Raw genomic sequence first — 27826 nt, 5'->3', positions numbered from 1 at the left:
TCCCCATCATGTTAATGTTCTTTTACCAGGAATACGTTTGTTCTGCACGCACTCATCATCTTCATAATAAATGAAGTAACTCTGCAAATCTTGGTAACTTGAAAGGGAGCCTGGGAGACAGGCTTAGAATCATGAGGCCTTTACCATGTGTATAAGCTTACTTTGCAGACAATTCTAGCTATGCTTATGCCTTATGACTTATCCTGTAGCTTTTTCCCATTTTCAAAGAAAACGAATAATTTTTATGGGTCTGAGGAAGCAGCAATTGCATTGCCAAGACTGGCCCTGCCTAACTCAATATCCTTTGGCCAATTGACTTGTATCAGCTTTTAAAAGCTGTGGTTACTGAGGATCTTCAAGGCCATTTCAGCTATATAGTTTTAATGCTTGTATCTATCTCTCATGACTGAGAAACAACAGTTTGGGGGAAAGAGAAAGATGTTACACAATACCATGGTGATATAATCATCAAAATCCAGATTGTGGAAGACTAATTTTACCTGACAACCTGATCTCTTTAACGAACAAATTACAAAAAAAAAAAAGGGTGGGAAAGGAAGACAGAGATAAAGCTGGCAATAGAGAATGTGAGAGCTAGCCTGCAAACTTATCAGATTCAGAGACTCTGTCAAATAAATTCAATGCATGAATGTGGCTTGATTCAAACAAACTGTGGAAAGAGAAAGAAAAGAAATGAGGATTTTTGAAAATTGGCTGGATGGCATTATTAAAGGATTATTATTTATTTTTTAACAAGTGATAATGAGTATTACGGTTACATGAAAGGGGAGAAAAATCCTCTTTTACAGATAGATAAATGACCCCAGTAGAAAGCAGCCTTTCCCTCAGACTGTCGACAATCTCTATCCTGTATTCAGGAGAGAGGACTTCCACCCTCATCTGACAGAGGTCAAGGTAGAAACGGTAAACAAGTTCACCCAACATTTAATCTAGTTTCCCCACCCGCCTCTACACTAAGATTTGGATGTCCCCAAAACAATAAAGTAGACTGATATTCCCATAGGAAAATTTCACATCTGCCTACGAATGTATTTCTGTAAGTAAAATCAATGCTTGTAAAATTTTGAGTCAAATTTTAAGTTCACTAAAGTAATCCATGATGGAACATATTATAATTAATTGTTTTTGGAAAACTTACACAGTGATTCTCAATTGGGAAGGCCCATCTCACTTAAGGGTTGAGGACTGGGGCAAAACGAATATCCAGATATCAGAATAATCTTTAGAGTTTTTAAAAGCCATGCAAATTAACATAGCTCCTTCTGCTCTCTCCACACCAACAATAAACACAAAACCAAAGGGTTATATTAACTCCTATTAATTACTGAGAAGAATGACTTTTTATCTCATAAGTATATTGAGACTGGAAAAATTTTGAGAATCAATGATCAGGACTTTTCTTTAGGGTATTTTCTCAAAGTGAACTATACCTCATTATTTCAGCACAGTCAGGAATTGTTTAATAATAAATCTGTTGGAGTGAAGTTCCTAAAAGAAATACAAATATCTTCCTTTATAGGAGACAAATAATAAACTATAGAAAGACAGTAGCCCTACTTTGTATGTCACTTTTCAATCTTAGTCTTGTCAACCAACAGAACATAGGATTGTGTTTTCCTTTGGGAAACCTAAAAATAGGAATTTATGCCAATTGTCCCTTTTTGGGTGTGGAGATAGAGACACGGAATAGAGATAGAGAATCTTTTTTTTTTTTTGAGATGGAGTTTTGCTTTTCTTGCCCAGGCTGGAGTGCAATGGCACAATCTTAGTTCACTGCAACCTCCACCTCCCAGGTTGAAGCGATTCTCCTGCCTCAGCCTCTGGAGTAGCTGGGATTACAAGCATGGGCCACCAAACCTGGCTAATTTTGTATTTTTTTTTAGTAGATATGGGGTTTCTCCATGTTGGTCCAGCTGGTCTCGAATTCCCAATCTCAGGTGATCCACCCACCTCGGCCTCCCAAAGTGTTGGGATTACAGGCGTGAGCCACCAGGCCCAGCTGAGATAAAGAATCTTTTACCAATGAGTCAATCAGATACATTCATTCAAGTAGGGTAGATATGTGACTTTTATAATTAAACATACATAAGGACTATAATAACAGCACTGTACAGTCAGGAATGTTCATTATATGCAGTATAAAAGTATATACTTGTGGTAGTTTCTTGGGAAATTTTTTTGCTTTCATATTTTTTTTCTTCTATTGCAATCTTAGTAACCTTTGAACTACAGGTCATTAATGCAGTTAGGATCACGAGAGATCAAAATCTTACACCTTCCCCCATTAAGTCTTCACAATGTATGTAGTTGAAGGGAAAAATAGTGAGATGTGCTATCTTTAATGACCTGTTGATGACTAAAAAAGCCCTGTTCAAGTCTGTCTTGATGATGCTGCACTTTTTGAATGTGGATTTGGATTATCTGGACACGTGAGAAGTTATCGGTAGCTCAGTGTCACAGGAAGGCCAGGGGGGTTATCCTATAAGAACAGTGTGATTATGAACAAAGCCCATCCAAGCCATAAATACCTTCCAAGGGCAACCAAAGGTTATAAAAGCTAAACTCCCAAACTATTCTGAGGAATGGACAGCATGAGATGTGGGACAGAATGCATTTCTAAGTAGTACAAAGTCTGACTTATTATGGCGGCAAAAATGGTAGATTTTGCACATTCACATTAATTTAAGAACCGTGTTCCAAATTACATTAATCGTTAGTAAAAAGGTTTCTTGACACAAATCTCAAATTTCCTTGAAAAGTTCCTAAGTTAAATTTCTGAAACTTAAGTTTGTTGCTCAGAGTGGTACAGTCTTGCCTATAGGTAGAAAAATTGCAATGCAAATCTTTAAAATTTTTTCTTTCAACATTGAGACAGTATAATCATAAAAAAACTCTTAATCATGGAAAGGTATTTACAATAATAAAACACTGTTCCTTGCACATCTATATGCTTGGTCCGCAAAAAAAAAAAGAGATAAGCAGACACCAAATAGTAAGTTTCATGCTAATGAATGCCTTAATTAAATAAAAATCTACGTGATGAGAGAAATGCAGAATGGCTTACACATTAACCCTAACTCCAAAATGTTCACCATACACTTACAGCTGATTTTAGTCTCCTCCAAATAAATATTGGAATAAATCAAAAATAAGAAACAAACAAACAAAAAGCCACGAAGTTAGTGCGGCAAATTGTGATAAAAGAAACTGCTCTCTTTTAAAGCCTGATAATTTTGACTTTTGCCTTTTCTCAGAAACTGATTTCAGTGGCAAAAATAAAACAAAATGGATCCCTGGAGTCTGGATGTTTGCTAAGGAAATGGCCCTTCAGTCAAAATCTGACCCAAATCTCCCTTTTTCCAATGCCGACAAAAAGCTCCTTCCACGAAAGATGAAAATTCGATCTTAATGTTTATAAGTGCTCTTCAGTGTGAGAAGACTGATAGGTAGAATGGCAAAACAAAACATGCCAAAGTAGAACTGGTTAAATATGCTTTAATACATGTGGTCTCTCTCCTCACTTCTCTCTTTCAAGCAATGTTTGGGATCATTTTGAATGCCAAAGGAAATATTCTTCTTAACAAAAAATACAGTTGAATTTGAGTGTTTCTTGATTGAACGTCAAAAAATGAAAACATTTACTTGGATGGACTGAGGATGCTTTACTCCAGAAAAATTCATGGCAGATAATTTTGCCTCTCATACACTGAAACTATTTAAATTATTTCATTCAAATCCTCTAAGTAGGTTTCATTATGACCAGTATGTGGCTGGAAATAGAAATTGGTCAATGGTAAGTGTTTGTTGAGTACTCACAGGACTTGAAGAGTATTTTAAGAGGAAAATGACCAAATTAGACTCCTAATTGAAACTACAAAAGAACCACACATTTCCAATAGACTAGATAAATACATACAAATGAAAATGTGTGTTTTGTAATGTGTTGTCATATGAGACCTATATTTTATTAGAAGAGATACATCTTGGCTAGTGACACCAGGGCTTTGGAATAGAGGTGGTTTCAATGAGAAACATCCCACAGGACCAGTTCTATCCCTGACTTTTTACCCCAGAAGCACAGTTAACGTGGGACAAATATAGTATACTTTTAAAATTCCTGCCAGCAGGTCTGCTTCCCTCACGTCACTCTTTGTACTCCACTGAGGCAGGAATGACTTACACCTGCAAAAATGTGAGGAATCCTTTCTTCAAAAATAGCTCTTTGAACATTATTTGTGGGTACTATTGCAAAAGAGAATTTTCCAAGGCTTAGGAACCACTTATGGAATTGTCTCTTTAGAGAGACCACAAATATGACACCACAAACTATTTTCCTTGGGAAAATCCTGTCTTTTCACTAGGGAGGTCAATTATTGTTACAGACATGAACATACCCTTGCAGACCACTATGCCTCTCTAACACACACTGAGGAGCTTGACTGCAAAGCTTCATCAAAATGGAGACGCGCTGTCTGCCTTCATGCAGCTTGCCCTTGGAGAGGTGGCCCTGAGCCACCAAAAGCAAATCACAGGGCTGAGGGACAAAGCTGACACATAGACCTGAATGTGGTTTTGTCCAGCTACAGTGGGCAGACATTACTGAATAATACTTAACATTTAAATTTCCAAAAAGTTTGGATATTGTGTTTATATTTTTTGAGGGTTATTTTATGTCCCTTGTTTGGATTTCAACACAGAAAAGATAAATCTGAAAAAGAAAAACACACAGAGGAAACCAAGTGTTAGTGAAAAATGCCAGCCCTTGTTATCTAAACTTGTCCATGCAATATTCTATCAGCGTTCTTTACAATTCCAGATTGTCCTTGGTCAAATCTGTCTGTCCTATCTCCGGCAGTTGCACCAACCAAGCAATGCTGCCTTCCTTGACATCAACTTCAAAAAGCTTACGTATCTTTAGCTTTCCCTTAATGACATAGGTTTGCTTCTTTAAAGAGTATTCAGTGGCTTATACATAGCTTATTCCAAAGAGTCTTCTGGGAGTTTTCTTTAACGAACAAAAGGAATGTCTTGTAATCACTACATACATTACTTATATATGTGAAAGAGGACATCAATATCAGTGCAAGAAGTTGCTTGACCTGTAGCTCTACTCAAGAATGAAAATGAGCAATAATCTGCATCATGATAAACTGGTGTATGAAGTAGAAGTAAATTTTTTGCAGCCTCTGCTGGGAATTCAAGACATGAGATAGAAGAAAACACTAACCCCAACTCTCCAATTAAATAGGAAATAATGGATAATTCAAATAACAGGACTCCATAATGCTCACCACAAATGTGCAACTGATTTTAGCCTACTCCAAATAAAGATGAATGAAACAACCCCAAAATTACTGAGAATGGTTGGCTTAGAAAGCCTTTCCAGCAAGCTTCACTTTGGCGTTTTTTGGTGATGGTCAAAAGGCAGTGGATGGCCAGGTGCGGTGGCGCACGTCTGTAATCCCAGCACTTTGGGAGGCTGAGGGGGATAGATCACAAGGTCAGGAGTTCAAGACCAGCCTGGCCAAGATGATGAAACCCATCTTTACTAAAAACATAAAAATTAGCTGGGCATGGTGGTGGGCACCTGTAATTCCAGCTACTTGGGTGGCTGGGGAAGAGAACTGCTTGAACCCGGGAGGTGGAGGTTACAGTGAGCCGAGAACGCGCCATTGCACTCCAGCCTGGGTGACAGAGTAAGACTCTGTCAAAAAAAAAAAAAAAAAAAAAAAGACAGTGGAAGTCAGTCCTCAAAGATAAAATCTGGTTTTGAGGTCCGATTAGTGCTTTCAAAAGGGGAGGATCCCCAAAAACAGAACTTGAGGGGCTCTCCTTACAGATACTCAAGTGCAGATACCTCCAGAAAGCAAATATTTACTTTCTTTCTGAATTAAAAATAACTAACTTGGAATTAGAACTCATAATAAAAAGCATTATAATGAATGTAAAATGCAATACTATTGTAAAAGATCTACACAGAACTTTCAGCAATAAGGCCACCCCATAATTTGAGATGTAGCCTGAGATCAAAGCACCTTGTAAAATCTACTTCATACCAGTGAGATTTGTTATCAGCACTTCACTTTTAGCATCCACATTCCTGAGAGGGAACTTGGGTATGTAATCCAGAGGTCCTCCTGTTGCAGCCATCTCCCCTCAGGCCCACCATTGCCCCCAACCACCTCACAGGGCAACCACAGGGGCGGCTGAGGAATGTCTTGACTTGTAGATACCTGATCACTGACCTGCAGACTAACATCCTGGTTAACTTGAGTGTCTGTATTACTCATCTCAGAAAGTAAAATTTAGGATGGGGAGCAGCTATCTAACTCAAAGCAGTGTACTCAAAGCAGTGTAAGAGTGATTAACTGTGCTTCAGTTAGACTGATAAGCAAATAACCATTTAGAATATTCCATTCAAAACAATTGACATTAAAATATTTGTATCTGACTTATTTTTAAAAATTTTAATTATGGTATAAAACACATAATACAATGTGCTATCTGAACTCTTTTTAGAGGTACAGTTCAATAGTGTTAAGTATATTCAAATAGTTGTGTTACCTGGTTTACTTTTGTAATTAACTTTATTTTTATTCATTACAACCAAAGAAATAAACTCATATTATATTTTAATGCAATAAAAAGTTATAACTGATGAGTTTACCATCTACATTTTAAGGGATTTCAACAATTATTTTAGTGTAGCCGAAGACTTAACATTTGAATTTTACAGTTTTTGAAATGTGAAATGCACAATTACAATACCTAGACTACATATCTTATGACTTCAAAGTTTTAGCTACAACATGTATCATGCAGATAAGAGCAAGAGTCCTCTCACACCTAAGACAACCAAAATCATCATTAGACAACTAATGATGCCCCACTGTATTTCCTTTTTGGTTTTGGCTATTATATCTCCTTGCTATAGGTGTGGAGATGTTTTATTTCAAAAGTACATAATAGTATAAAACTACTGATTTTCACCAATGTTTTATTATTCACATTGCACTTTATTTATTTATTTATTGAAACAGAGTCTTGCCCTGTTGCCCAGGCTGGAGTGCAATGGCCCAATCTTGGCTCACTTCAACCTACACCTCCCGGGTTCAAGCGATTCTTCTGCCTCAGCCTCTCGAGTAGCTGGGATTACAGGCGCACGCCAGCACGCTCAGCTATTTTTTGGTATCTTTAGTAGAGACAGGGTTTTACCATGTTGGCCAGGCTGGTCTCGAACTCTTGACCTCGTGATCCACCTGCCTCGACCTCCCAAAGTGGTGGGATTACAGGCATGAGCCACTGCACCTGCCCCACGTTACACTTGTAACAAGCACTTAAGAGTGCTTATTTAGAACAGGTGTTAACTACAGTAAGGAATTCTCAAGGAGGATCATAGCTATGATTTATGACAAGTGGTACAGTAATCGCTGTATAGTCTAGTGCCCAGCATTTTTGCAAAGTGTAAGTTTAATATATACAGAACAATTACAGTTCAGTAATAAAAAGCCACCCCAACTGAAAAATGGGCAAAGGATCTGAATAGACATTTCTCTAAAGAAGATGTATGAATGACTAATAGGCACATAAAAATATACTTCACATTATTAGCCATTGGAGAAGTGTAAATCAAACCACAGTGAGACAGTATTTGATACCCGCCCTGATAAAAAGATGAATAATAATAAAAAGACAGATAATAAGAAGTGTTGGTAAGAAAGTGGAGAAATTAGAACCCTCACACACTGCTGCTGGGGATGTAAAATAGTGCAGCCACTTTGGAAAATGGCATGGTAATTCTTCAAAAGGCTAAGAAGAGTTATCATATGACCCAGCAATTCTTTTTTTTTTTTTTTTTTTTTGAGACGGAGTCTCGCTCTCTGTCGCCCAGGCTGGAGTGCAGTGGCCGGATCTCAGCTCACTTCAAGCTCATGACCCAGCAATTCTATCCTAAGTAAATACACAAGAGAAATGAAAATGTATGTCCATGAATGTTCAAAGCAGCCTTATTTATAATAGCAAAAACCAAACCAAACCAAAATATAGAAACAACCTAAATATCTAACTAATGAATGGATAATATTCCATTATATGGACATGTCATATATGGAATATGGACATGTGATATGTTCATTATATGAATGGGTAATATTCCATTATACGGACATATCACATGTCCATGTATATGCAATATGCATATATCATATTATTCAGCCATAAAAAGGAATGAAGTACGGATATATGCAACACCATGGATGAATATTGAAAACATTGTGCTGAGTGAAAAAAGCCAGTCGCAAAGGACCATATATTGAATGACATGTTCATAATAAATAGATCTGTAGAGAAAGAAAGTAGACTAGAGTTTGCCTGGGGCTGACGGCGTGGGGGAATTGGGGGATGATGGTCAACGAATGCAGGCTTTATTTCTGGGGTGATAAAAATCTCCTAAAATTGATTGTGATGATGGACGCACAACTCTATAAATATACTAGAAGTCATTGAATTGTACACTTTAAATGGGTAAATTGCATGTATGTGAGTTATATCTCAGTAAACCTCTTAAAAAATAAGGAAAACTTGAAATAAGATAAACCTAGGTCTATCAATACCAAGAAATAGTTTTAGGACATCATACAAATAAAATAATATCTTTTTCTATTGTAAAGTAAGTTTCTACCTTCTAAGGATCAAATGGAGGTTAGTGGTGGATGGCAAAGTTTGGCAGCAAGTATGTTTTGAGTGATTGAAAGTCTGATACGCATTGCTAGAAATGAATCCTTCACATAAGGAAAACGTGCTTATGGGGTGTACACAGCACTTTCAGACACTTGACCTCACTTGGTAGCTGTCAAGTTACAGTTCAGATGTTTATTTAGTGGGACGTTATATGGTGACTTCAAGTCACGTTCCCACAGGACATCTGCCTTCCATAAGCTAAACCCAAATGTTTGCTGCTAAAATCAAATAATGATGCCATTCGGAGAAAAAAAGTTTATAGATTAAAGTTAATAGATTGAATTCTCTCAATTTTAAGATTTTTCCCTATAAATTTTTCTTCATCCTTTCTTGTCCTCTACTTTTCTGAAAGCTAACAGAAAAAGGGCTTGAAAACTTTGAAGCATTATGCCTAAATGATATTGGAACATTTGAAATTGCCAATCATGCTTAGATTCAATAGCTTTTACTATTTATGGAAATATGCTTATAATTTTACCTTTACATTGCATAGGAGCTATATTTCTCATAGTAAGTGTGCTCCTACTTTATATTATAGAATTCAATATGTAAACATTTTTTATTATACCCATAAGAATGTTATGAATTTTCGGTATCCTTGAGAACTACTACATTGATGTCTGGCTCTAAAACTATCTTCCAAATCCATGCCAAAAGAATGCTTTCAGGTATGTCGTGAAGCATAGAGTCTCAAGATAAGACAACCAAATTCTATTCTAAATTGAAAAAGAAATGGCAAGATTCCAGCATAAAAGCTACTAATGTTTCCACTTTTTTTTTCTTAAATATTTAGTGTGTAGTTTAGGTATGCTGATAATAGGGATTTTTTTTTTTTTTGGTATGAATCACTATATTACAATTGTAGAACATTTGTAATATACTTTCAGGGAGTTAGCTTTAAAATAATGAAACTTCCACGCTTAGCACAAACACTCTGGAGAACTACACATTGAAATTACAGCTCAACTAGAAATAATCTAGTTAAGAAACCTTAAAGTGCAGAAAGAAACTCTGGAAAAGTTATAAACTTAGAAAGAATTACCAACATTAGAGGCACTGTCAGACTACAACGCATTTTAGAATTGGAAGGACTTCTGAAAACAGAATAAACATACAAAGCTATCTGTGCCCATACATGTACATTATGCCATGGTGAAAAATTTTGTTCCCAAATTTCATAGCATAAATATTTTATTGTGTCATCCTATACTAGAGATGTATCATGCTCAGGTTGCAGGAGGGTTTTGGTAATTAATATAAAGCACTGGTACAGAAGCTTATACCAGAAATGGGAGGCAAGTCAATTGGTTAACAATTTGTTCAAGTGATCAGCCCTTGGTGTGTGTGTGTGTGTGTGTGTGTATGTGTGTGTGTTGGGGCATTAAAGAAACATGAAATATGTTAATATAATCTTAAAATAGTACACCTGTCTTATGTTTCCTTTGCTTTCAAAAATGTAATAAAATATCAGCTATAAAATAATGAAGTGGTGAGTGTAGGTGGGGTGGCAATGTAGATGAAGGAGGGGGACCAGGGGTATTATAGATGAAACAAGACTGTGTTTTTATATATAGGGGTTCCCCTCTGTTTTCCCTTCACAGTACTGACAAGTCTTGGTAATACGGATGTCATTTTAACAGCTTGGATCTAGGAAGCTTACAATCATCTTACTTTTCTTATAGAATCCTTCTAAAGGATTAGCCAATAGCTCTTCTTGACTTACTACTTATCCTCAGAATCACAAAACTCAGCTACCGGCCACCCGTAATCCAATGCCTTGTGAGAGGAAACTTGTTTGGTAATTTAGGGGAGATTTCTTCCCTTTGAAGGAAACCCGGATGAAAACTCAAGCAATTGTTTTAAAAAATAAACACAAAGAAGGCAAGCCTATATCCCCATATGAGGCAGTCCAGTTGAGAAGCGTGTTACACTGATAGTACAGAAGTTGATGGGTTAGTGAAAGAAGGACATCATGGGGTAATGAACTGGCTTCCAGCCTGAGGATCTGAGATTATTGCAAGGATCTTCAGTATGAAGAAGCAAAAAGAAGTCTATCTTGCCTGGTAAAATGAATTTGCAGAAACTTAAGACTTAGGACCCTAGATTCTGCCCAGACTCAAAATTGGAAGATCATTCAGGTAAATCAATCCTTCAGCAGAGAATAGCACTATTCCAAAGTTTTCTTTCTGCTTATCATGAAATGACCACGAAATGCCAAACAGAGGGAAAAAACAAAACTGTCCTCTGGAGGCATACAATTCATGACATGGCCACAGAAATCCTTGTCTGGATATAGACCCTTCCCCGCTGCCCCCCGCCCCACCTCTTCTCTCTCTCTGTCTATTTCTGCTAGCAGAAACTCCAGCATCTTTTTACTTGTCTTTATGGGCACAGAGTCTTTTTATAATGGAATGCAGGTTCCCAGTCATTTCCAGGGTAATCAGTTCACAAGTTGATTCAAATTAAAGTCAATATACTGGGGGTCTTTGTGTTTGTGAGTGTGTGTGCGCGCGCATGCACGTGTGTGCGTGTGCAGTGTACTTTCATGTTTTCCCTTATATATAGCATTTTCTATTTTACTTACACAAATAGTAAGCATTCATGCACCACCTGAGTAATAAAAATGACTTTAAATAGAACTGCAAGGAATTTATAGTGGATAATATCTTCTGAAGGAGTAGGAGAAAACAGCACCTTTTGGGAGAATAATTTTGGGGGGTAATTTAGCAATATCTCTCTGGATTTTACATGCACTTGCTTGGTGCTCTAACAACTCTGCTTTTAGTCATCACTCATTCAGAAATAGACTACAAAGATACATACCTGCTGAAGTTTACTGCAGAATTATTTGAAAGAGCAGAATATTACAAATACGCTAATCATTCAGTGATAAGGCATATCTGCATGTACTAATATAGGAGAATACGATCCAAATAAAGCATATTATAGAACAATACATGATTCCGTTTTCATAAAAACAGTGGTATATTTGTGTGTAAGCTTTTAACAAAGAGTGTGAAAGATTAATAGTGCTGATGTTTTAGCAGCAATTGTGTGTCAGGCAGTATGCTTAATGAGTATTAACTTGCATATTCACAACAATCCAATGAGGTAGATACTACTACTGTGTAGATAAAGAAACCGAGGCAGAGAGAGATAAAGTAGCCCTTCAAAGGTCACTGAGCTGGGAAGTGGCCACGCTGGGCTTCCAGCTCAGTCCTTCTAGCCAGAACACTTATTCCCTACCACACGCTGCTTCTCCAGCAACAGGTCTAGCACTGTTATCGGTGCTTACCTCAGCATAGTAGCATTTCACTTTTTACTTTGTGCTCATCAATATTTGTATGTGTCATTTCTAATAGAGAATGCATTGCTTTTGTGATTAAAAATAACTGGCTGGGCGTGGCAGCTCATGCCTATAATCCCAGCACTGTGGGAGGCTGAGGCGGGCAGATCACAAGGTCAGGAGTTTGAGACCAGCCTAGCCAATATGATGAATTCCTGTCTACTAAAAATACAAAAATTAGCTGGGCGTGGTGGCGGGTGCCTGTAGTCCCAGCTACTCAGGAGGCTGAGGCAGGAGAATCCCTTGAACACGGGAGGTGGAGGTTACAGTGAGCTGAGATCACATCACTACACTCCAGCTTGGGTGACAGAGTGAGACTTCATCTCAAGAAAAAAAAAAAAAAAACATTGAAAATGGTACACTTCTCAGGCAGGATGAACTTTGCTCCAGATGCCACAAAAATACATAAAACATGGTTTTAGTGGAACGTTCCAGTTTAGTTTGGAGCATGACAGCATGTGCTGGTAATGTATGAGTGACAGTGACAGGTACTCCAGGGAGGGATCCTTGCTTTCAGCTGGGGCAAGTAGGGCTAACTTTATGGAAAGATTGAAAGCTAAGCTTTCAATTAACTTTGAAGGAGGTAAAAAATTCTGATGGAGCTGGGGAAGAGGGAAACATAGTAAGGATGAAGGGCTGAGGGCATTAGGATGTTGAGAGAGGGACAGGGTTTCTGCCAGGGAAGCAGCAGGCAATAAAGCTGGTAGAGGGGCTTGTGAAGGCTGCTAAGGGTCTTATTTGTTGTGCCAAGAATGCAGACTCTGTCCTCTAGGCAATGCAAAGAATGTGCCGGATAAAGACACAGTACCTTCAAGAAGCCTTTATGAGAAAGACAGACATGTTAACAGCACATTCCATTGTGATGCAGTAACTGTGATAAGGTGGAAACATAGTACCTACACCTCTGCCAGCCTGTATTAGCAGGAGAAAGCCAGGGAAGGCTTCCTAAAACACGGGGTGTCTGAACTAATAAAGGTACCAACTAAAGTAGTAACACTGGGGGACTGTGGCACCAGAAAACAAAGAACAATTCTAGAAAAACTGTAAAGTGGTAGTTTTCAACCGTGGGCGCACAATAGAATCATCTAGAGAACTACAAATAAACGTCAATTCCCAAGCTCCATTTCAGATCAATTAATTAAAGAACTCTGGGGTAGGGGGCAGGAATTGGGGGCTGGGCACTACCTCTATGTAGTGCAATTAATCTGATGGGACAGTGAATCCTCTCAGAATGTGAACTCTAGAAATTAGAAGAGCCTAAGATGGTGTCTCATTTCGGAAGCATTCCCCACCTCCAACCCTCACCTGCCACCTCCAATCCTTAGGGACAAACCTCCAAGTCAGAATTAATCAGGTAACTCACTCTCTTGAAAACAGTGATCATATCAGCAGAAGAAACCTGCAGTTCCACAGCATTCTGAAGGAGACTTAAGTTGATAAGTTAAGGGTGGAAAATCTTATTTTTCCTAGAGATAAAGGAAACTTTAAACTTTCCTTTCTTATTTACATTTTCTTTAAATTTTTCAAAAGTTTCTTCCAAACCAGAACTGATCAAAATCACCGGCTCACTTGAAGCTGCTGAAATTAGCAAATAAGAATTTCTAACTTGCACAGGCTCAAGCCTTCTGGAAAGCAGCGTCTCACAACAAAGCCGTGTGCCAGTTATTACTGATCTTTTAATTGAAGAACAATTCCATTTTTTCCACAAAAATCTTTCCACAGTCAGTTCTGCAAGATTTAGTTGACCACAAGCTTAACTCTTCTAAGCCAATGGTTTGTCATGTCTGGTAAAGCAGTGGACCCAACCTCAGCCTGCATTCATAGAGGACTGGATCTAGGCCACTGTCCCTACCCAGTCACATGACATCTGAAGCACCAGGATCAGCTCTGGGAGCACAGTGGATGGCAGAGAGGCAGTCAGGATGGTGGAGGGCCTGGAGAATAGGCACAGAAGAAGCACTGGGACACTGCGTTTATGCTCAGGTGCTCAAGAGACTGCTAGGTTCTCCCTGAGACCATCTGAAAAACTGCCATCCTAATTGTGCCAAATAACACAATTAGGACCAATAGGTGGACCTCACAGAAGACAGACTTCATAATTAAGACCACGTAAGAATGGAGCATTCGGGGGAGCTCCATGTCCACTTTCCAGGAGCTGGAGAGGGGATTCCTGCTCTGGGAGCAAGGCTGCATGAGCCCAGAGACCCTCAAGTCTCCTGGCTCCCTTCCTGCAAGCTCCCTCCGAAAGGGAAGGTTTCTGTGGTTGAAAGCCTGTCAAGCACCTTTTCTTCTTTACTTCCCATTTGTGAGGCCATGTTCCCCAGGTTGACTTTTGTTGGGAATTTCACAGGGCCCCACCTCTGGTTCTTTCTGCATTTAATGGTGAAAGACTCGGGTGAGAGGAAAACAATTCAGGGCAAAAAAAAAAAAAAAAAAAAGGAAGAAAGGAAGAAAAGAAAGAAGAAAGAAAGAAGGAAAGAAGGAAAAGAAAAAGAAAAGAGCCCCTTCTTCTCTGCTAATAGAGTTATTTCCCAGCAAGGAAGCCCGAATACAGGAGAGGCAGGAGAAGAGACTGGTGCATCGTTCCTTCCCTAAGTTGTCCCTTCATTGAGATGATACTACCCGTGTCACTGATACCATGAATACTGCAATCATGAGTCCATCTCCCAACCAGACGTTGAATGCCTTGAGGGCAGATATCTTGTCTTCTCCATTTTGGTATCCTCAGCTCCTAGAGAAGCACCTAGCACATAAAAATCCTCAACAAATGCTTACTGAATGAATCATCTGTAATGGAAAGGTAAATTCTTTTTGGTATAGCTTAAATGACTTTATACCTCACCAAAACCTAAATACACACACACACACACACACACACACACACACACACACATTTAATTACCCAGATTTACTTTCTACATGATGCAAAAAAAGTTTACCCCACAGATGGGTTCTTCTCACTACATTATACAACCTCCCTTTCTAGACAGGCGTTCCTTAGCTTCCCATCCCACATGTTTATAATTAGCCCTAGAGCGACAATGAAGCAGTCCCAGTAAGTTGGTTTCACATGAACTGGGCTGAAGCTTCGTAATGATTGCCTTGTTTCCAGGCTGCCATGAAGTGTGTTTGAGTGTTAAGATGGAGACTCAAGTTTTGGTCACCTCAAGTTTTGGTCAGCCTGAAAATCTCCATTCACAGCATGGGTGCAGTATATGGAATTTGCTGGCCCGTGGAATCCAGGGTGCTACACACTGGGACTGAGTTTCTCAGAAAAGACGGAGCAGTTGTATAACCAATGATAATATTTAGAATTATGCAGCTGTGATAAGGTAATCGAATTCCATGCCGTAGGGCAGAAACCTATCCCTTCCAGTAATGAGGAAGGAATTCTCGCTGACTCCCATGTTGTTACTGGATTAATTTTATGGTTTCTTCCATTTACCTTAATAGGAAAGTGGTTGCTTCAGGGATCACAGACAAATGAGAAGTGTGGAATCTGGAGCCTTAGTTCCGTGCCCCTGACTTGGAGCTCTGTCTTCTTGCTCTAGAATTTTCATTTATACAATGGGAACCGCCAGAGGACAGCTCTTGCTGCTACTCTTACCACCAACAACTACCACTAATTGAGCACACTATGTGCCAGGCATAAATCCTCACAACAACCTTGTGACACAGGTATCCTATCACTTACATTCTACAGAGAATGAAAGGGAAGCCTAAAGAAACTCCTCTCAGCCTGAGAGAGATACTGTTTTGTTTATTTTTTTTTTTCAATACAATGTATGGGTAGGTGTTGAGGGGGCAGGTGGTGAAATCTACAGCTCCTTTTCTTGTCCATAAATGCTCAGAGTATTCAAACAGGCCTCAGCTATACACCAGAGCCATGGCAATGCATAGCTTAAGATATTAAATTTCTCTTAGTGGTTTTGACTCATTTTGCAAGCCCTTGACAAACCCTTCAGATGCTCCAGATTTAAGAATTGTCTAGCCCTCTTGTGTTAAATGAAATGACAAAACTTCTGTTCAATCTTACTGCAACTGTCGTTTCTCTGAAGCCAAAGGACCATACTTGGAGGTACAACATTTATTATTTTTAAATAAGAAAGCCCTTTGCTGGTGATTCCAGTTTGTTGCCTTCAACAGTTGTTGAGTCCCACATTCGACTGAAGTCGTGGGTGTATAGATTTGAAAAGAAGTTGCCCAAATAATACATGACACATCATAGAGCTTGGAGGACCAGACAGGCAGGTGTTGTGTTTTGTTTTTCTGGTTTTTAAATTTATTTGTTTTATTTTGGATACAAAAAAAGTATTGTTAGAGTTTTCTAAGGACAAATGGGTTCCAAAGATCTCTTGTCCTTGGAAATGTTCAGGAAGAAGCTGGACAGTCGTTTGGAAGGGACACTGCAGGAATGGTTGGACCAGATCAGTGCTTCCCAAAGTGCGATAGGTGTCCTGGTGGTGTGGAAACCCTACCTTAATTAATATAAAATCACAGTGAGGAAGTCATTCTTTTCAATTCTCATTTGATTCTTTGGATTACAGGAAAGGCAAAGCTTATTTTGGTGCTAATGTGTATTTAACACCTTGTTAACATTTACTAATCCCCTCTCTTTATTTATTTATTTATATTTCTTTTTTTGAGATGGAGTGTCACTGTGTTACCCAGGCTGGAGTACAGTGGGATGATCTTGGCTCACTGCAACCTCAGCCTCCTGGGTTCAAGTGATTCTCCTGCCTCAGACTCCCAAGTAGCTAGGATTACAGGCGCATGCCACCACTCCCAGCTAATTTTTGTATTTTTAGTAGAGATGGAGTTTCACCATGTTGGCCAGGCTGGTCTCGAACACATGACCTCAAGTGATCCGCCAGACTTAGTCTCCCAAAGTGCTGGGATTACAGGCGTGAGCCACAGTACCCGGCCATTTAACAATACTACAAGAGTTGGGGAGTGGGGTCACAGGCTCCCAGAGCCTTTGTTAGGCAATTGTATCAGTTTACAATTTCATAACATTGTTACTTATCTCCTTCACATGACAAGTAATAGGAGGTTTCCATTTTGGGTAACAATTGTAGGCTGTGGAAGAAGAGTATATTGGTTTAAACAAAATATTAAGTAAATGAGACTGAGGTGGTACCTATGATGGAAAATTTTGGGCTAGTTGACTTTAGAATGAAGATGCTGTGACAGGAAAACCAGATTTGAAATCATGTTCTTAAAAATCAACTTGTCTCTTGTTGGGAGTACAGAGAACGAGTCTTATCTCCTTTTAGCTGGAACTGGAATGGGAATTTGCTGACATACATTGTGTGAATTAAGGGATGTAGGGAAGCTCACTCCTCAGCACCCAACATACATCTTCTTGGGAACTATACATTTGTGTTCACATATCCCCAGTGTCTGACATAGTAGGAGCACAATAAACAGCTGTCAAAGAGTGAACGAATGTTAAATGAGAAATTTCATCTCTTTGATAATCCTGCCTCCAGCGTGCCCTACCATAGGTCCCAGACACTGTTGCTTTTACTTTTGTGTTGACACTCCTCTCTCACCTCTTTTACTTACATCATGCCCAACTCCACAGAGATTGCCTGTCAAAAGTTGTGCTCCCCACTTCCAGAAAACTGGGGTGATACCAAAGATTTCTTCTGAAGTAAGTGATTGAGGGGGAATGCACGCTTAGAATGAGAAAAGAAGAAAGCACTAGTTTCTGAAAAGATTCCGAAGTGAGGAGGTAATAGTTATGTCTACACAGCACAACCAGATGTGACATTTAATTATTATCCAGTGAATTTAGTCAGGCTAAGTCAGCCAAACCAACTCATATTTCTGGCATGAAATTTCTAGTTTGGCTGCCTATCCTGACCAAATCAATAGAAACTGGCACCAAACCCCTATTTTATTGTGTGGTGTGTTGGCATAGGCATAGTCTTCTTGTTCAAAAAATAGGTACTTGAGTAGAAATCTAGCCATTAGGCTTCCTCCCAGCTTCTTTCTGGCAGCCTCTGGAATGCTAATACACACTAGGGATGTTTGGAAAGATTGGAGTTTCAAATTCAGGGAAAAGGGAACATGGCTTACAAGGGCTATAGAGCCACAACTCATAAACACGGATGTTTCAAGTAAAATGAATAACTTAGATGTCTCAGACTTTAAATGTGGCTTTAGTACAATTAAACTTATAGCATGTTTTCTAGAATCTTCCACAATAAAATGCTTAGACCAAGAAACACAATAATAATTTTATGCATTTCAGTTTCTGTCTACAGACCCTGGGACAACTGAACTTAGAAGCAACAAGTCTATAAAGTATTTTCCCACTGGGAAATATTTCCCATGGGAGCGTGACCTGAGTTCTTACTCTACTATTCCTTCTGGTGCAGAAAAGACCAGAATGGCTACTACACAATGCTGTTATACCCAGAAGATGGAGAGAAGAGGCTTTCCAATAGTAATTTGTTTAGTCAGCAGTAAACATGATGTTCAGTAGTGTATTCCACATTATCAGTTAAGCTTTGGCACAGGACTGCCAATGATTGGATAAGGCAACATATGAAATCCGGTGATAGCTTCATGGGCACACAAGTTAAGCAGTACATTTCTCATAATGAATAGCACTGACATTCAAACCTAAGTTCCAATATTGGTAGTCTGAGGGTTGGAATGGGCCTGTAGATGGACTGTGTTTGCTTTGCAGTGTTTTGTTCCGTGAAGCGTATCAAAAAGTCTGCAGGTTCTTAAAAAATTTGAGATTTCTGGATACCCTTGAAAAATGGGAAGATCTGGCCCTTGCCTCAATAGTCTCTTTGCCTTCCTTTTGCCATATTGTTCTGTAGTTGGTTCCCTCTCCGCTTATCATCATACTTGCCCCTCTTACTTCTCTCGTTGAAGAGAAATATTTCTCTGTATCCATGACTCTATCAAAATAGGAAAACAAAGAGTAGCCTGAAAGGGCAGCTTCATGGACATACATCACCCACGTGGCCTCTGGAGGCATTTGAGGTTGCCTTTCCGCTCTAAAATAATGGAGCCTGACTTTGTTTCTTCCCTAGGCAACACATTCTCCAGTAACATTTCCCAGTATACACAGGGATCCTCAGGGTCTGTGTAATTTGTAAAAGTTCCTCCCTTCCCATTACAACTGGGTCATACCCTCATTTGGGTTAGAATTATTGTATTCAAAACCGTAAAGGACATTCTTATTGAAACAATCATTCATTCCATTTGATCATAAATATCTAAATTACTGTGTAGTTTGGAAATTACTTCAGACTAACACCTTAAAAAGATCTTTGGCAAACTAAATTATGCCCCTCAGGCTCTTTGCCTTAACACAGTTCTGGGTAAGAGCTAAAACTCTCTTAATGGTCCAATTTGGCAACACTCTCAACTTGCAATTAGGTTACATTTTTAAAAGTTCATTTTATATTAGTTGTTTGCAGCTTATAATTCCTTTCTCTTTAACAATATTATAAATGTTGACGATTTTTCCAAGTTTTGACCAAAAATTTATCTTTAGCCATGCAAAGGGATTGCATCATAGTTTTTTTTTTTTTTCCCTGAAAAATTACACAACCAAAGCTCTTATTTCTTCAATAAAGTTGTTTGTTATTAGGTATTAAGAAAAATCAGGAAATTCCACTTCAAGGTGGTGGTCAACTGGGACTGCTACTAAGGGGAAGTAACACTTCTCTAATTGTATCAGATAAGGGCTTTTCTCTTTTAAAGAGTAACACTGGATTTTCAGCACGGTTAAGAGAAAGCAGAAACCTCTAAACATTGGTTCCACCCTTGAAGAGAAAGTATAGAAGATCCAGAACCCCTCAGTTTGTGTACAGGAAAACTGCAGGCACTCAATCCAGATGTCCTGCCAGCAGGGACGGTGAGGAGAGACTCTGCTGTACCACAGAAAATGTCAGATGTGGGTTCTGTCTTACAAGTGCTTTCTGTGAATAATTTGTTTCCCAGAAAATTATCAGCATATGGATAATAAAATAAGCATGTGCCCTCATGTCAGCATGAATATAGCTTTGGTGGTAAGAGTTGTAGCTGCTGTGATTACCCCTGGTCAGCAATGGACCATCCCAGCTTCACAAACAAGTACACCAAATCAACTCCAGGACTGTTTTATGGGCAATTCATTCTCCAGTGAAAGCACGTGTACATGCAATCACTTGTTTAAGGCCCTGGACAAGTGGAAACCAGCGGAGATCTGCAAGGCATTGAGGGAAAATCTGACATAGTTCCTGTCTAAGTAATAGCCAGCCCTCCAAGGCATGTAATAGAATGTTCCTCCATGACTTTTGAGTTGTACTATGAAGTTCTCATTACACAGAGATCTTGAAAGGAGAGTATAAATATCCTTGAGAACTCCCTGGGACGGGACGGATTCTCAGTGCCAGCTCACATAGAGGCAGAGTGGTATATGCCCAACAGGGGAACAGTGAGCCAAGGGTGGAAAAAAGAATAGGGTCAGTAATACCTGAGTTCTGGGCTTTACCTACAAACCCAGAAATCATCCCGCTGGGGCAGTGTCTATGGAAATTCCTTCTCCAAGTCAGAGATGTGCTGTGGGGAAAGAGAAGAGTGGGCAGGAAGGAATGTACAGTAACATTTTTCTGCAACTTCTTGGCTCCTATGATTCACCAATCACATAGACAAATGACTTTTTCACCTTTTCCCATGCAGGAATAAATGGTTATCTCATTGTCATAGAAAATAGAATCCTATCCTGCAAAGCTTCCACTTGTTAAAAGTCCAAGTGTCCACTGATAAAATATTCAGATGGGGAAATCTCCCGCCCCCTCCCCCTTCTCCCACCAGCATAAAAGGTAATGGGGGTGGGAGGCAACTGGAGAAGGAAATGAAATCATGCGGGTACACCAGGAAAAGATAAGTGTTGGTGGCAGCAGAGTTGGTGAGTGTTGTGGGCATTACCTCTTGATGAGGCTTCCAAGAAGGCTCCCGCTCAAGTCCTGGTGGTTCTGAGAACAAGCATTCTTGCATCAATAGCTAATAGGCTGTCCAACCAGATGTTATCTGGGTGGGATAAGAGGGTGAGAAAACAGACCTGTTGTACGCTGTTGTCAACTACATCACTGTGGTCAGAGAAGGCTGATGGTGTGGTGTTTAGCAGAGCACCTCGTTCATGGTGAGGCGAACCAGATTACGTGGCTGTTTAAATTCGTTTCCTCTTGTGATTGGTAAAATACGAGAGTTATAATCATTCATGCATTACTAAAGCCTCCTTTCCATCATTTTTTTTTCTAGAACAGAGCATGCATCCAGCAGAAACCTAAAGCATTGGCTTTTCTAAGCAATCTTTTGCAATAAGCACACTTAAAAAAAACCAAACAAACCAACAACTGCTTATGATACCTGTGACAAGACTGGAGATGATAAGTGGTAAGACCAGCATCTGTAACATCCTCATCAGAAGTTCCCCAGGAAAGGAGAAGTACTTGACTTCCCGGTAGCTCATTCTGTATGGTCGGAGGGTAAATCCAAGGATTGTACCTGAAGGGGGGAGAAAAAAAACCAGAAAAATTGAGTCTTTTTTGAAACAGAAGGAACAGCCCTAGCAAAATGAGTATTTGGCTGGTGGTCATATTTATTTAAGCAGCAGATATCTGTGCTGCTTTGGGAGCAAGAGATGTATCTATCTTTGCAGTCATTATCTGTGAGGGTCTGGCTAAATCCATGGTCCAATAGAACTTACAGAAAAAAAACTCTTTCTAGTTTCAACAAGTAAAAAAATCCCTTTGTCTAACTTGAATGCAGTGGAACTCATTCTGATCTGGCTTAGTACGGAGTTACAAAGATTGGGGCATAATTAGGAAACAAATAAGCATTCGTGAACAGGTGATATAGAAAAAAAGGCTTTATTTTAATTAAGTTCCTTTATAACAACAGATGTTAGAATTGCTAACATAACCACTTTTAAAGGATAGAGTGATTTCATTTTTTTTCCAGTTAGAAAAACCCTTCATGTTTACATTGTTAGTCCATTTTCATCATCTCCCTGTCTTCACACCACATTTTCTCCCTCTGTCTACATGGTCTTGACATTGCCTTGGTAACTGTATTGTACCGACTTGTTAGTTGCTGGCAAGAGAAGACTCCAAAATGAGCAGAGATTTTCTCCCCAAAATTTTCCCTGAAAATGTGGGAGAATATAAGGGAAAGAGAAAGCAATTTTCCCCTTAATTTTCCCTCTATAACTGAAACTTTAAAATATTTTTAGAATGAGAAATTTACATTTAAATCAAATTTTACATGATAACTACTGAAATGTTCAGAAATTAATAAAGGTATTGGTGTCAAAAGTGTAAATTTACTCCCTCTCCCCTTTCCCTAATTTACTTTCCTTGCCAAAGAAAATTTACTTATGCCAGTGTTGTAAATGTTTGTAAAGTTTTTGCCTTGCTGTTGTTACTGAAACATGTGATTCCATTCTTGAAAAAGGTTCATGTAAGTTATAGAGAAAGCAGCATGCCCAGCACTGGGTTAACTAGGAGCTAAAGGCTGGGGGTAGTGGGGTGGTGGGGGGAAGCAGGAATAATACTGGGTTGCCACAGCTTTTCCAGAGGAGGCAAGCACTCTTTTACGGAAACTGAACTGTCTTAACTTCTTATGAAATGGGACACAAAGTTCATTTGAATTGTCACTGCAACTCCAATTTCAATTCTTGGGTCTCGCCAACTATAAAGTATCCATTCTTTGTCTCTAAACTGTGGTATTCTAATAAGAATCTTAATCTATGTGGCTAAAAAAAATCCAGCTGACCCAGCTCTCAGGGCCTTCAGGTAAATACTTATTGCTTTTTTCCAATATAACAGTAATATGGTTAAGAGAGAAAAGTTGAACTGGAAAACGGAGAAAGGTGGGACAAAAGCCTGCACATATTGGTTGTATCACTGAAGTAAATAGCAAATAACTAACGTTTACTGAGCTCTTGCTATATGCTGGGCGTTACCTGGGTTAGCAGCAAATTTAATCCTTTCAACAACCCCAGGAGTAGGATACTATTTTACCACAAACTTACTGAGGGAGAAACCTAATCACAATGAACTGAAAACTTGCTCAAAGTCAAATATACTCAAGTGGCAGAGCTAGGATTTAAAAACAGTTTGGACTCAGATCCCAGGTTCTTTTTTTTTTTTTTTTTGAGACGAGTCTCGCTCTGTCGCCCAGGCTGGAGTACAGTGGCGCCATCTCGGCTCACTGCAAGCTCCGCCTCCCGGGTTCACGCCATTCTCCTGCCTCAGCCTCGCGAGTAGCTGGGACTACAGGCGTCCGCCACCTCGCCCGGCGAGTTTTTTGTATTTTTTAGTAGAGACGGGGTTTCACCGTGTTAGCCAGGATGGTCTCGATTTCCTGACCTCGTGATCCGCCCGTCTCGGCCTCCCAAAGTGCTGGGATTACAGGCTTGAGCCACCACGCCCGGCCAGATCCCAGGCTCTTAACCCTTTTATGTGTTTCCTCTTCTCCTGCAGAGCAAAGGCAACCACTTTGTGTGTCTCTTTGCAGGATGTTCCAAAACATAGTTAAACACGTGGAAATCATACAGAATATACTTTTCCATATACGGTCACCATAAACATCACTTTTAGGTCTCCTGATACCAGATTCATTCACTGTATCAGGCTTTACTTAGTCCTCGCTCTGTTGTTGAACATTTAAGTTGTTCGGCATTTTTCACTTTTATGAAGAATATCACGATGAAGGCTATTTTACATCTGGGATTTTTTTAAAATTGTAGTTTTAGAGAAAGGATACGACTCAGAGGATACGACTACCTTAATCCATGTTACGAAATTGCTTTCTGCGTGGGTTGGCTGGGTAGCTTAATGCTTGGCTAGTGAATGAGGCTTTATTTCCTCTACCCCCAGGAGCAGAGTATTATCATAAAAAGATTGCTAAAACAAGCAAAATTTGCTAATGTGATGAGTAAATAGTATATATTTCGTTTTGTTTTGTATTTACTTAACATCTAATGATGTTGATTATTTTTTCTAATTGTATTTTCTCCAAGTATCTATTCAATCCTAATCGTTTAAGGGTCTAGGCACGTACGTGTGTGTGTGTGTACATGTTGAGTATTTTTACATAATAAAGATAATTACCCTTTGTCTATGTATAAAATATTTGCTATAACTGTTTTTCTGGTTTGTTTGCCTTACATTATCGCATTAAACATGTACCAGTATTTTGCATTTTTGTAACAATCTCTGCACACCTTTTTTATTAGGTGATTTCTTCATAAGTTTATATGTTTTAATTTCCCTCTCCCCTCACAAGTTTGATACATCTTAAATTCATTTTTCTTTCTATGTTTACTTGTTTGGTTTTTAAAATATTTAACTTTCAGTCTTCCTGGAACTCAATCTGGGGTTAGGCATTTAATTCTGATTTGCAATGTGCATTATTTAACACAGCAGCATCCATAACTTATAGCAATTAATAAAAGACTTTGGTTATGTCTGTCTTTTTCCTGCTTGCTCACATAAAAGCCTAGTCACACAAAGATAAGTGCTTTATCACATATAAATAAATAAACAAACATTTTGTTTTATTTCCAATCAAATTAATTTTACTGAATTATGTGTTTTCTGATCTTCATTTGAATGGATTTAAACACTTGACATTCAATTGTAACAAAACATGTGCACGGTAAACACAAGGGGCTCATTTTGGTCATCTGGAATTTGAACTTATCAAGCTGTTAAGAGTTTTAGATATTCTGCAAATGACAGTTGAAGACCAGGCTTGGTTTTACAAATTCATATCCTAGTTGGCTGTTTGTTATTAGAAATACACTTACTTATATACAGTAATATTTCCAAGGGTAGGCAGGATTCTATCTAGTCCAAAAAATTTATCTTATTTATAAGTAATTGATAGAATAGCTGTTCTGCTAATGATATAGGTTCTAGGAGCAAAAGTCAAACAAGTGCTGATGAAGGAAGCGATTATCTAAACACTAGGTGCACTTGATCTCATCTCCCAGAGTCTTATCTGAGCCTATGCTAACTCTACTCCCATTGATACAACAACACTGGCTGTGTATACAGCCTCTTCCTCTCCTTGGGTGTTTTACTACCTTCTCTCCTCTTCCCCGCTCAAGCCCTGCACTTAGTGCATCAATTTTTATTTAGGTGTTAGGAGGGAAAGTAAGCCAGCTCCATGAATGAATTCTGGGTAATGTGCGAATGACAAAATCTTACCTGCCAAACAGATATCTAACAGAACAATGCAAGACAGTCAGGGGAGCAAAGTCTCAAGAGCTAGTGATATTTTGTGTGTGTCTCTCCTTATAGTTAACAAGCTTGTCTTGCTGGGAAGTGCAGTCATGGAATTAGCTACTCTAGGATGTGTCTCTATTTATTTACATTCCTCAAGACAACACCTACATCGTCTAAAAGCTCTTCTCTGTGGTAGGAGGGCATCATTTCTCTGAAGCAGGACATCTCTTCTCTGTAGAGAGGAGACATCATGTATTTATAAGGGATAGTTTTACGTCAAAAGTTTTGAAGAGAAGTGTTGTTTAGAGTGATAGTAGATTCAGACACACTTTGAATCATTTTTGTCCCTGACTATGCTTTTGTTGGTTTACTATTTCTGGGTTTACCAGGCGAACTATTTCTGCTCTTGAAACAGATGAGGTTACACTGGGAAAGGGGAATATTTATTGAGCCCTTACTATGTGTTAATGGTGGTGTTTAACACTCATCACAACTTTATGAGGTAGATATTATTGTATCTATTTTCTTTTCTATCTTTTTGAGACAGAGCCTTACTCTGTCATCCAAGCTGGAGGGCAGTGGCACAATCTCGGCTCACTGCAACCTCCGCCTCCTGGTTCAAGCAATTCTCATGCTTCAGCCTCCTGAGTAGCTGTGATTCCAGGCATGAACCCACAGGCCCAGCTAATTTTTGTATTTTTAGTAGAGATGGGGTTCTGCCATGTTGGCCAGGCTGGTCTCAAACTCCTGACCTCACGTGATCCGCCCGCCTTGGCTTCCTGAAGTGCTGGGATTACAGGCGTGAGCCACTGCACCAGGCCTATTGTGTCTATTTTAAAGATTAATAAACTGATGCTCAGAAGTCAGTTAACTTTCTCAAGCTTATAGATCTCATAGTGGTTGAGTGGGGGGATTCTACACAAAGCCTAGTGCTCTTTCCTTTACTCTTTTAATGCCTCTCAAACACAAACATGTCCTTGTAGCCTAGGCCTGAGTATAGTTCTCAAAAGAGCCTGGTTCCTGGATCTTTAGCATCTTGAACTCCTACAAGGTGAACACTCTGGAGGAATAACCTTGGATCTCCTAGACATGTCCTGTCAGCACCCAGCACATCTTGGAACCCTTTATAGGTCCTCTTACTTGTTGAAGATCTCAAAAGTGGTATTGCCACTTTCAAAAATGGCTATACCAAATCCTTTTTTATAATTTAATAAAACTTATATAAAGTTTATTAATTAAAATAGTCTGCCTTTCCCTCCACTACACACATTTTCAGTCACTAGAAACCATTGGTAATAACGTGAAAAGGACACTTAATGAAGAACTTAATGAAGACGCGTGTCAACGTTTGTCCTTAACAGCAACAGCTCCTAGTCACTGACCACGTGGCAGATACCAAGTCCTCACAAGCACATTGCTTCACACATTGCATGGAGGCCAGGACTATTATTATTATCCACACCTCACAGATGAGGAATCAGAGTCATTGAGAGGGCAGGTAAATTGCCAAAACCACACAGCTGGCAGGCTGCCACCACAGTAGGCTTAAAGAGGGGTCATGTGCTCACTCAAGTCCATGGAGTAGCTGAGGTGGACCTGATACCCACACTGTCCAGCTTCAGGGTCCAGACTCACCCACTCTACTGTCCTCACAGCCTCTCAACAACTGTGGTACTGACTGAAGGAGTCTAAATGGGTACACAATATTTTGCCCATTTTTAAATCTATTTTGAATGACATTAACTAAATCTAGAGCTTAAGCTGAGGAAAAGTTGTGTTGATTTTACTTAACGAAGTCAGCAGCTAGCTTTTCTCAACTCATTGCTGAATGAATCAACAAAAGCCATTTTTTGTCAGCTTTCTGCTCCTACAAGCCACATTAGAGCTGAAGCCAGAGGTAGGGTCGACCAGCTATCAGCATCAAATCAAGAGGAAACGCAGTGAATACGAAGCCTGCTTGTCTTGGTGGGCAGTTCTGGTTTCCGATTACATTCTAGCCCAGCAATGAAAAATGCCTTCCTGGAAACACAGCCTGATGCACAGACTTCTCAGATCCCTCTTTGCTCTGTCCTTCCACCCTACCGTCCCCTCCCCTCCCCTCCCCTCCCTTCCCTTCCCTTCCCCTCCCCTCCCCTCCCCTCCCCTCCCCTTCCCTTCCCTTCTCTTCCATTTCTTTAGATGACATCTTGCTCTGTTGCCCAGGCTGGAGTGCAGTGGTGCAATCTCGGCTCACTGCAACCTCTGCCTCTGGGTTCCAGTGATTCTCCTGCCTCAGCCTCCCAAGTAGCTGGGATTACAGGCATGTGCCACCATGCCCGGCTAATTTTTTTTTTTTTTGTATTTTTAGTAGAGACTGGGGTTCACCATGTTGGCCAGGGTAGTCTCGACCTTCTGACCTCATGATCCACCCACCTCAGCCTCCCAAAGTGCTAGGATTACAGGTGTGAACCACCTCGCCCGGCCACAATCAGTT

The 27826-nt window shown here is 39.5% G+C and overlaps 1 protein-coding gene across 1 annotated transcript in view; it reads right to left on the bottom strand.

Annotated features, from left to right (window-relative positions):
* SLC1A3 (solute carrier family 1 member 3) overlaps positions 1-27826 on the bottom strand; it is an 84135-nt gene that overhangs the window by 37761 nt on the left and 18548 nt on the right. Inside the window, exon 3 of the mRNA XM_003899585.4 lies at positions 21488-21625. Coding sequence (XP_003899634.1) covers positions 21488-21625 — 138 coding nt within the window. The remainder of the gene's footprint in view (positions 1-21487; positions 21626-27826) is intronic.

This window comes from Papio anubis, chromosome 5 (assembly GCF_008728515.1).
Source record: "Papio anubis isolate 15944 chromosome 5, Panubis1.0, whole genome shotgun sequence".
Taxonomy (NCBI): Eukaryota; Metazoa; Chordata; class Mammalia; order Primates; family Cercopithecidae; genus Papio; species Papio anubis.
This window is presented reverse-complemented; position numbering and strand designations above follow the sequence as displayed.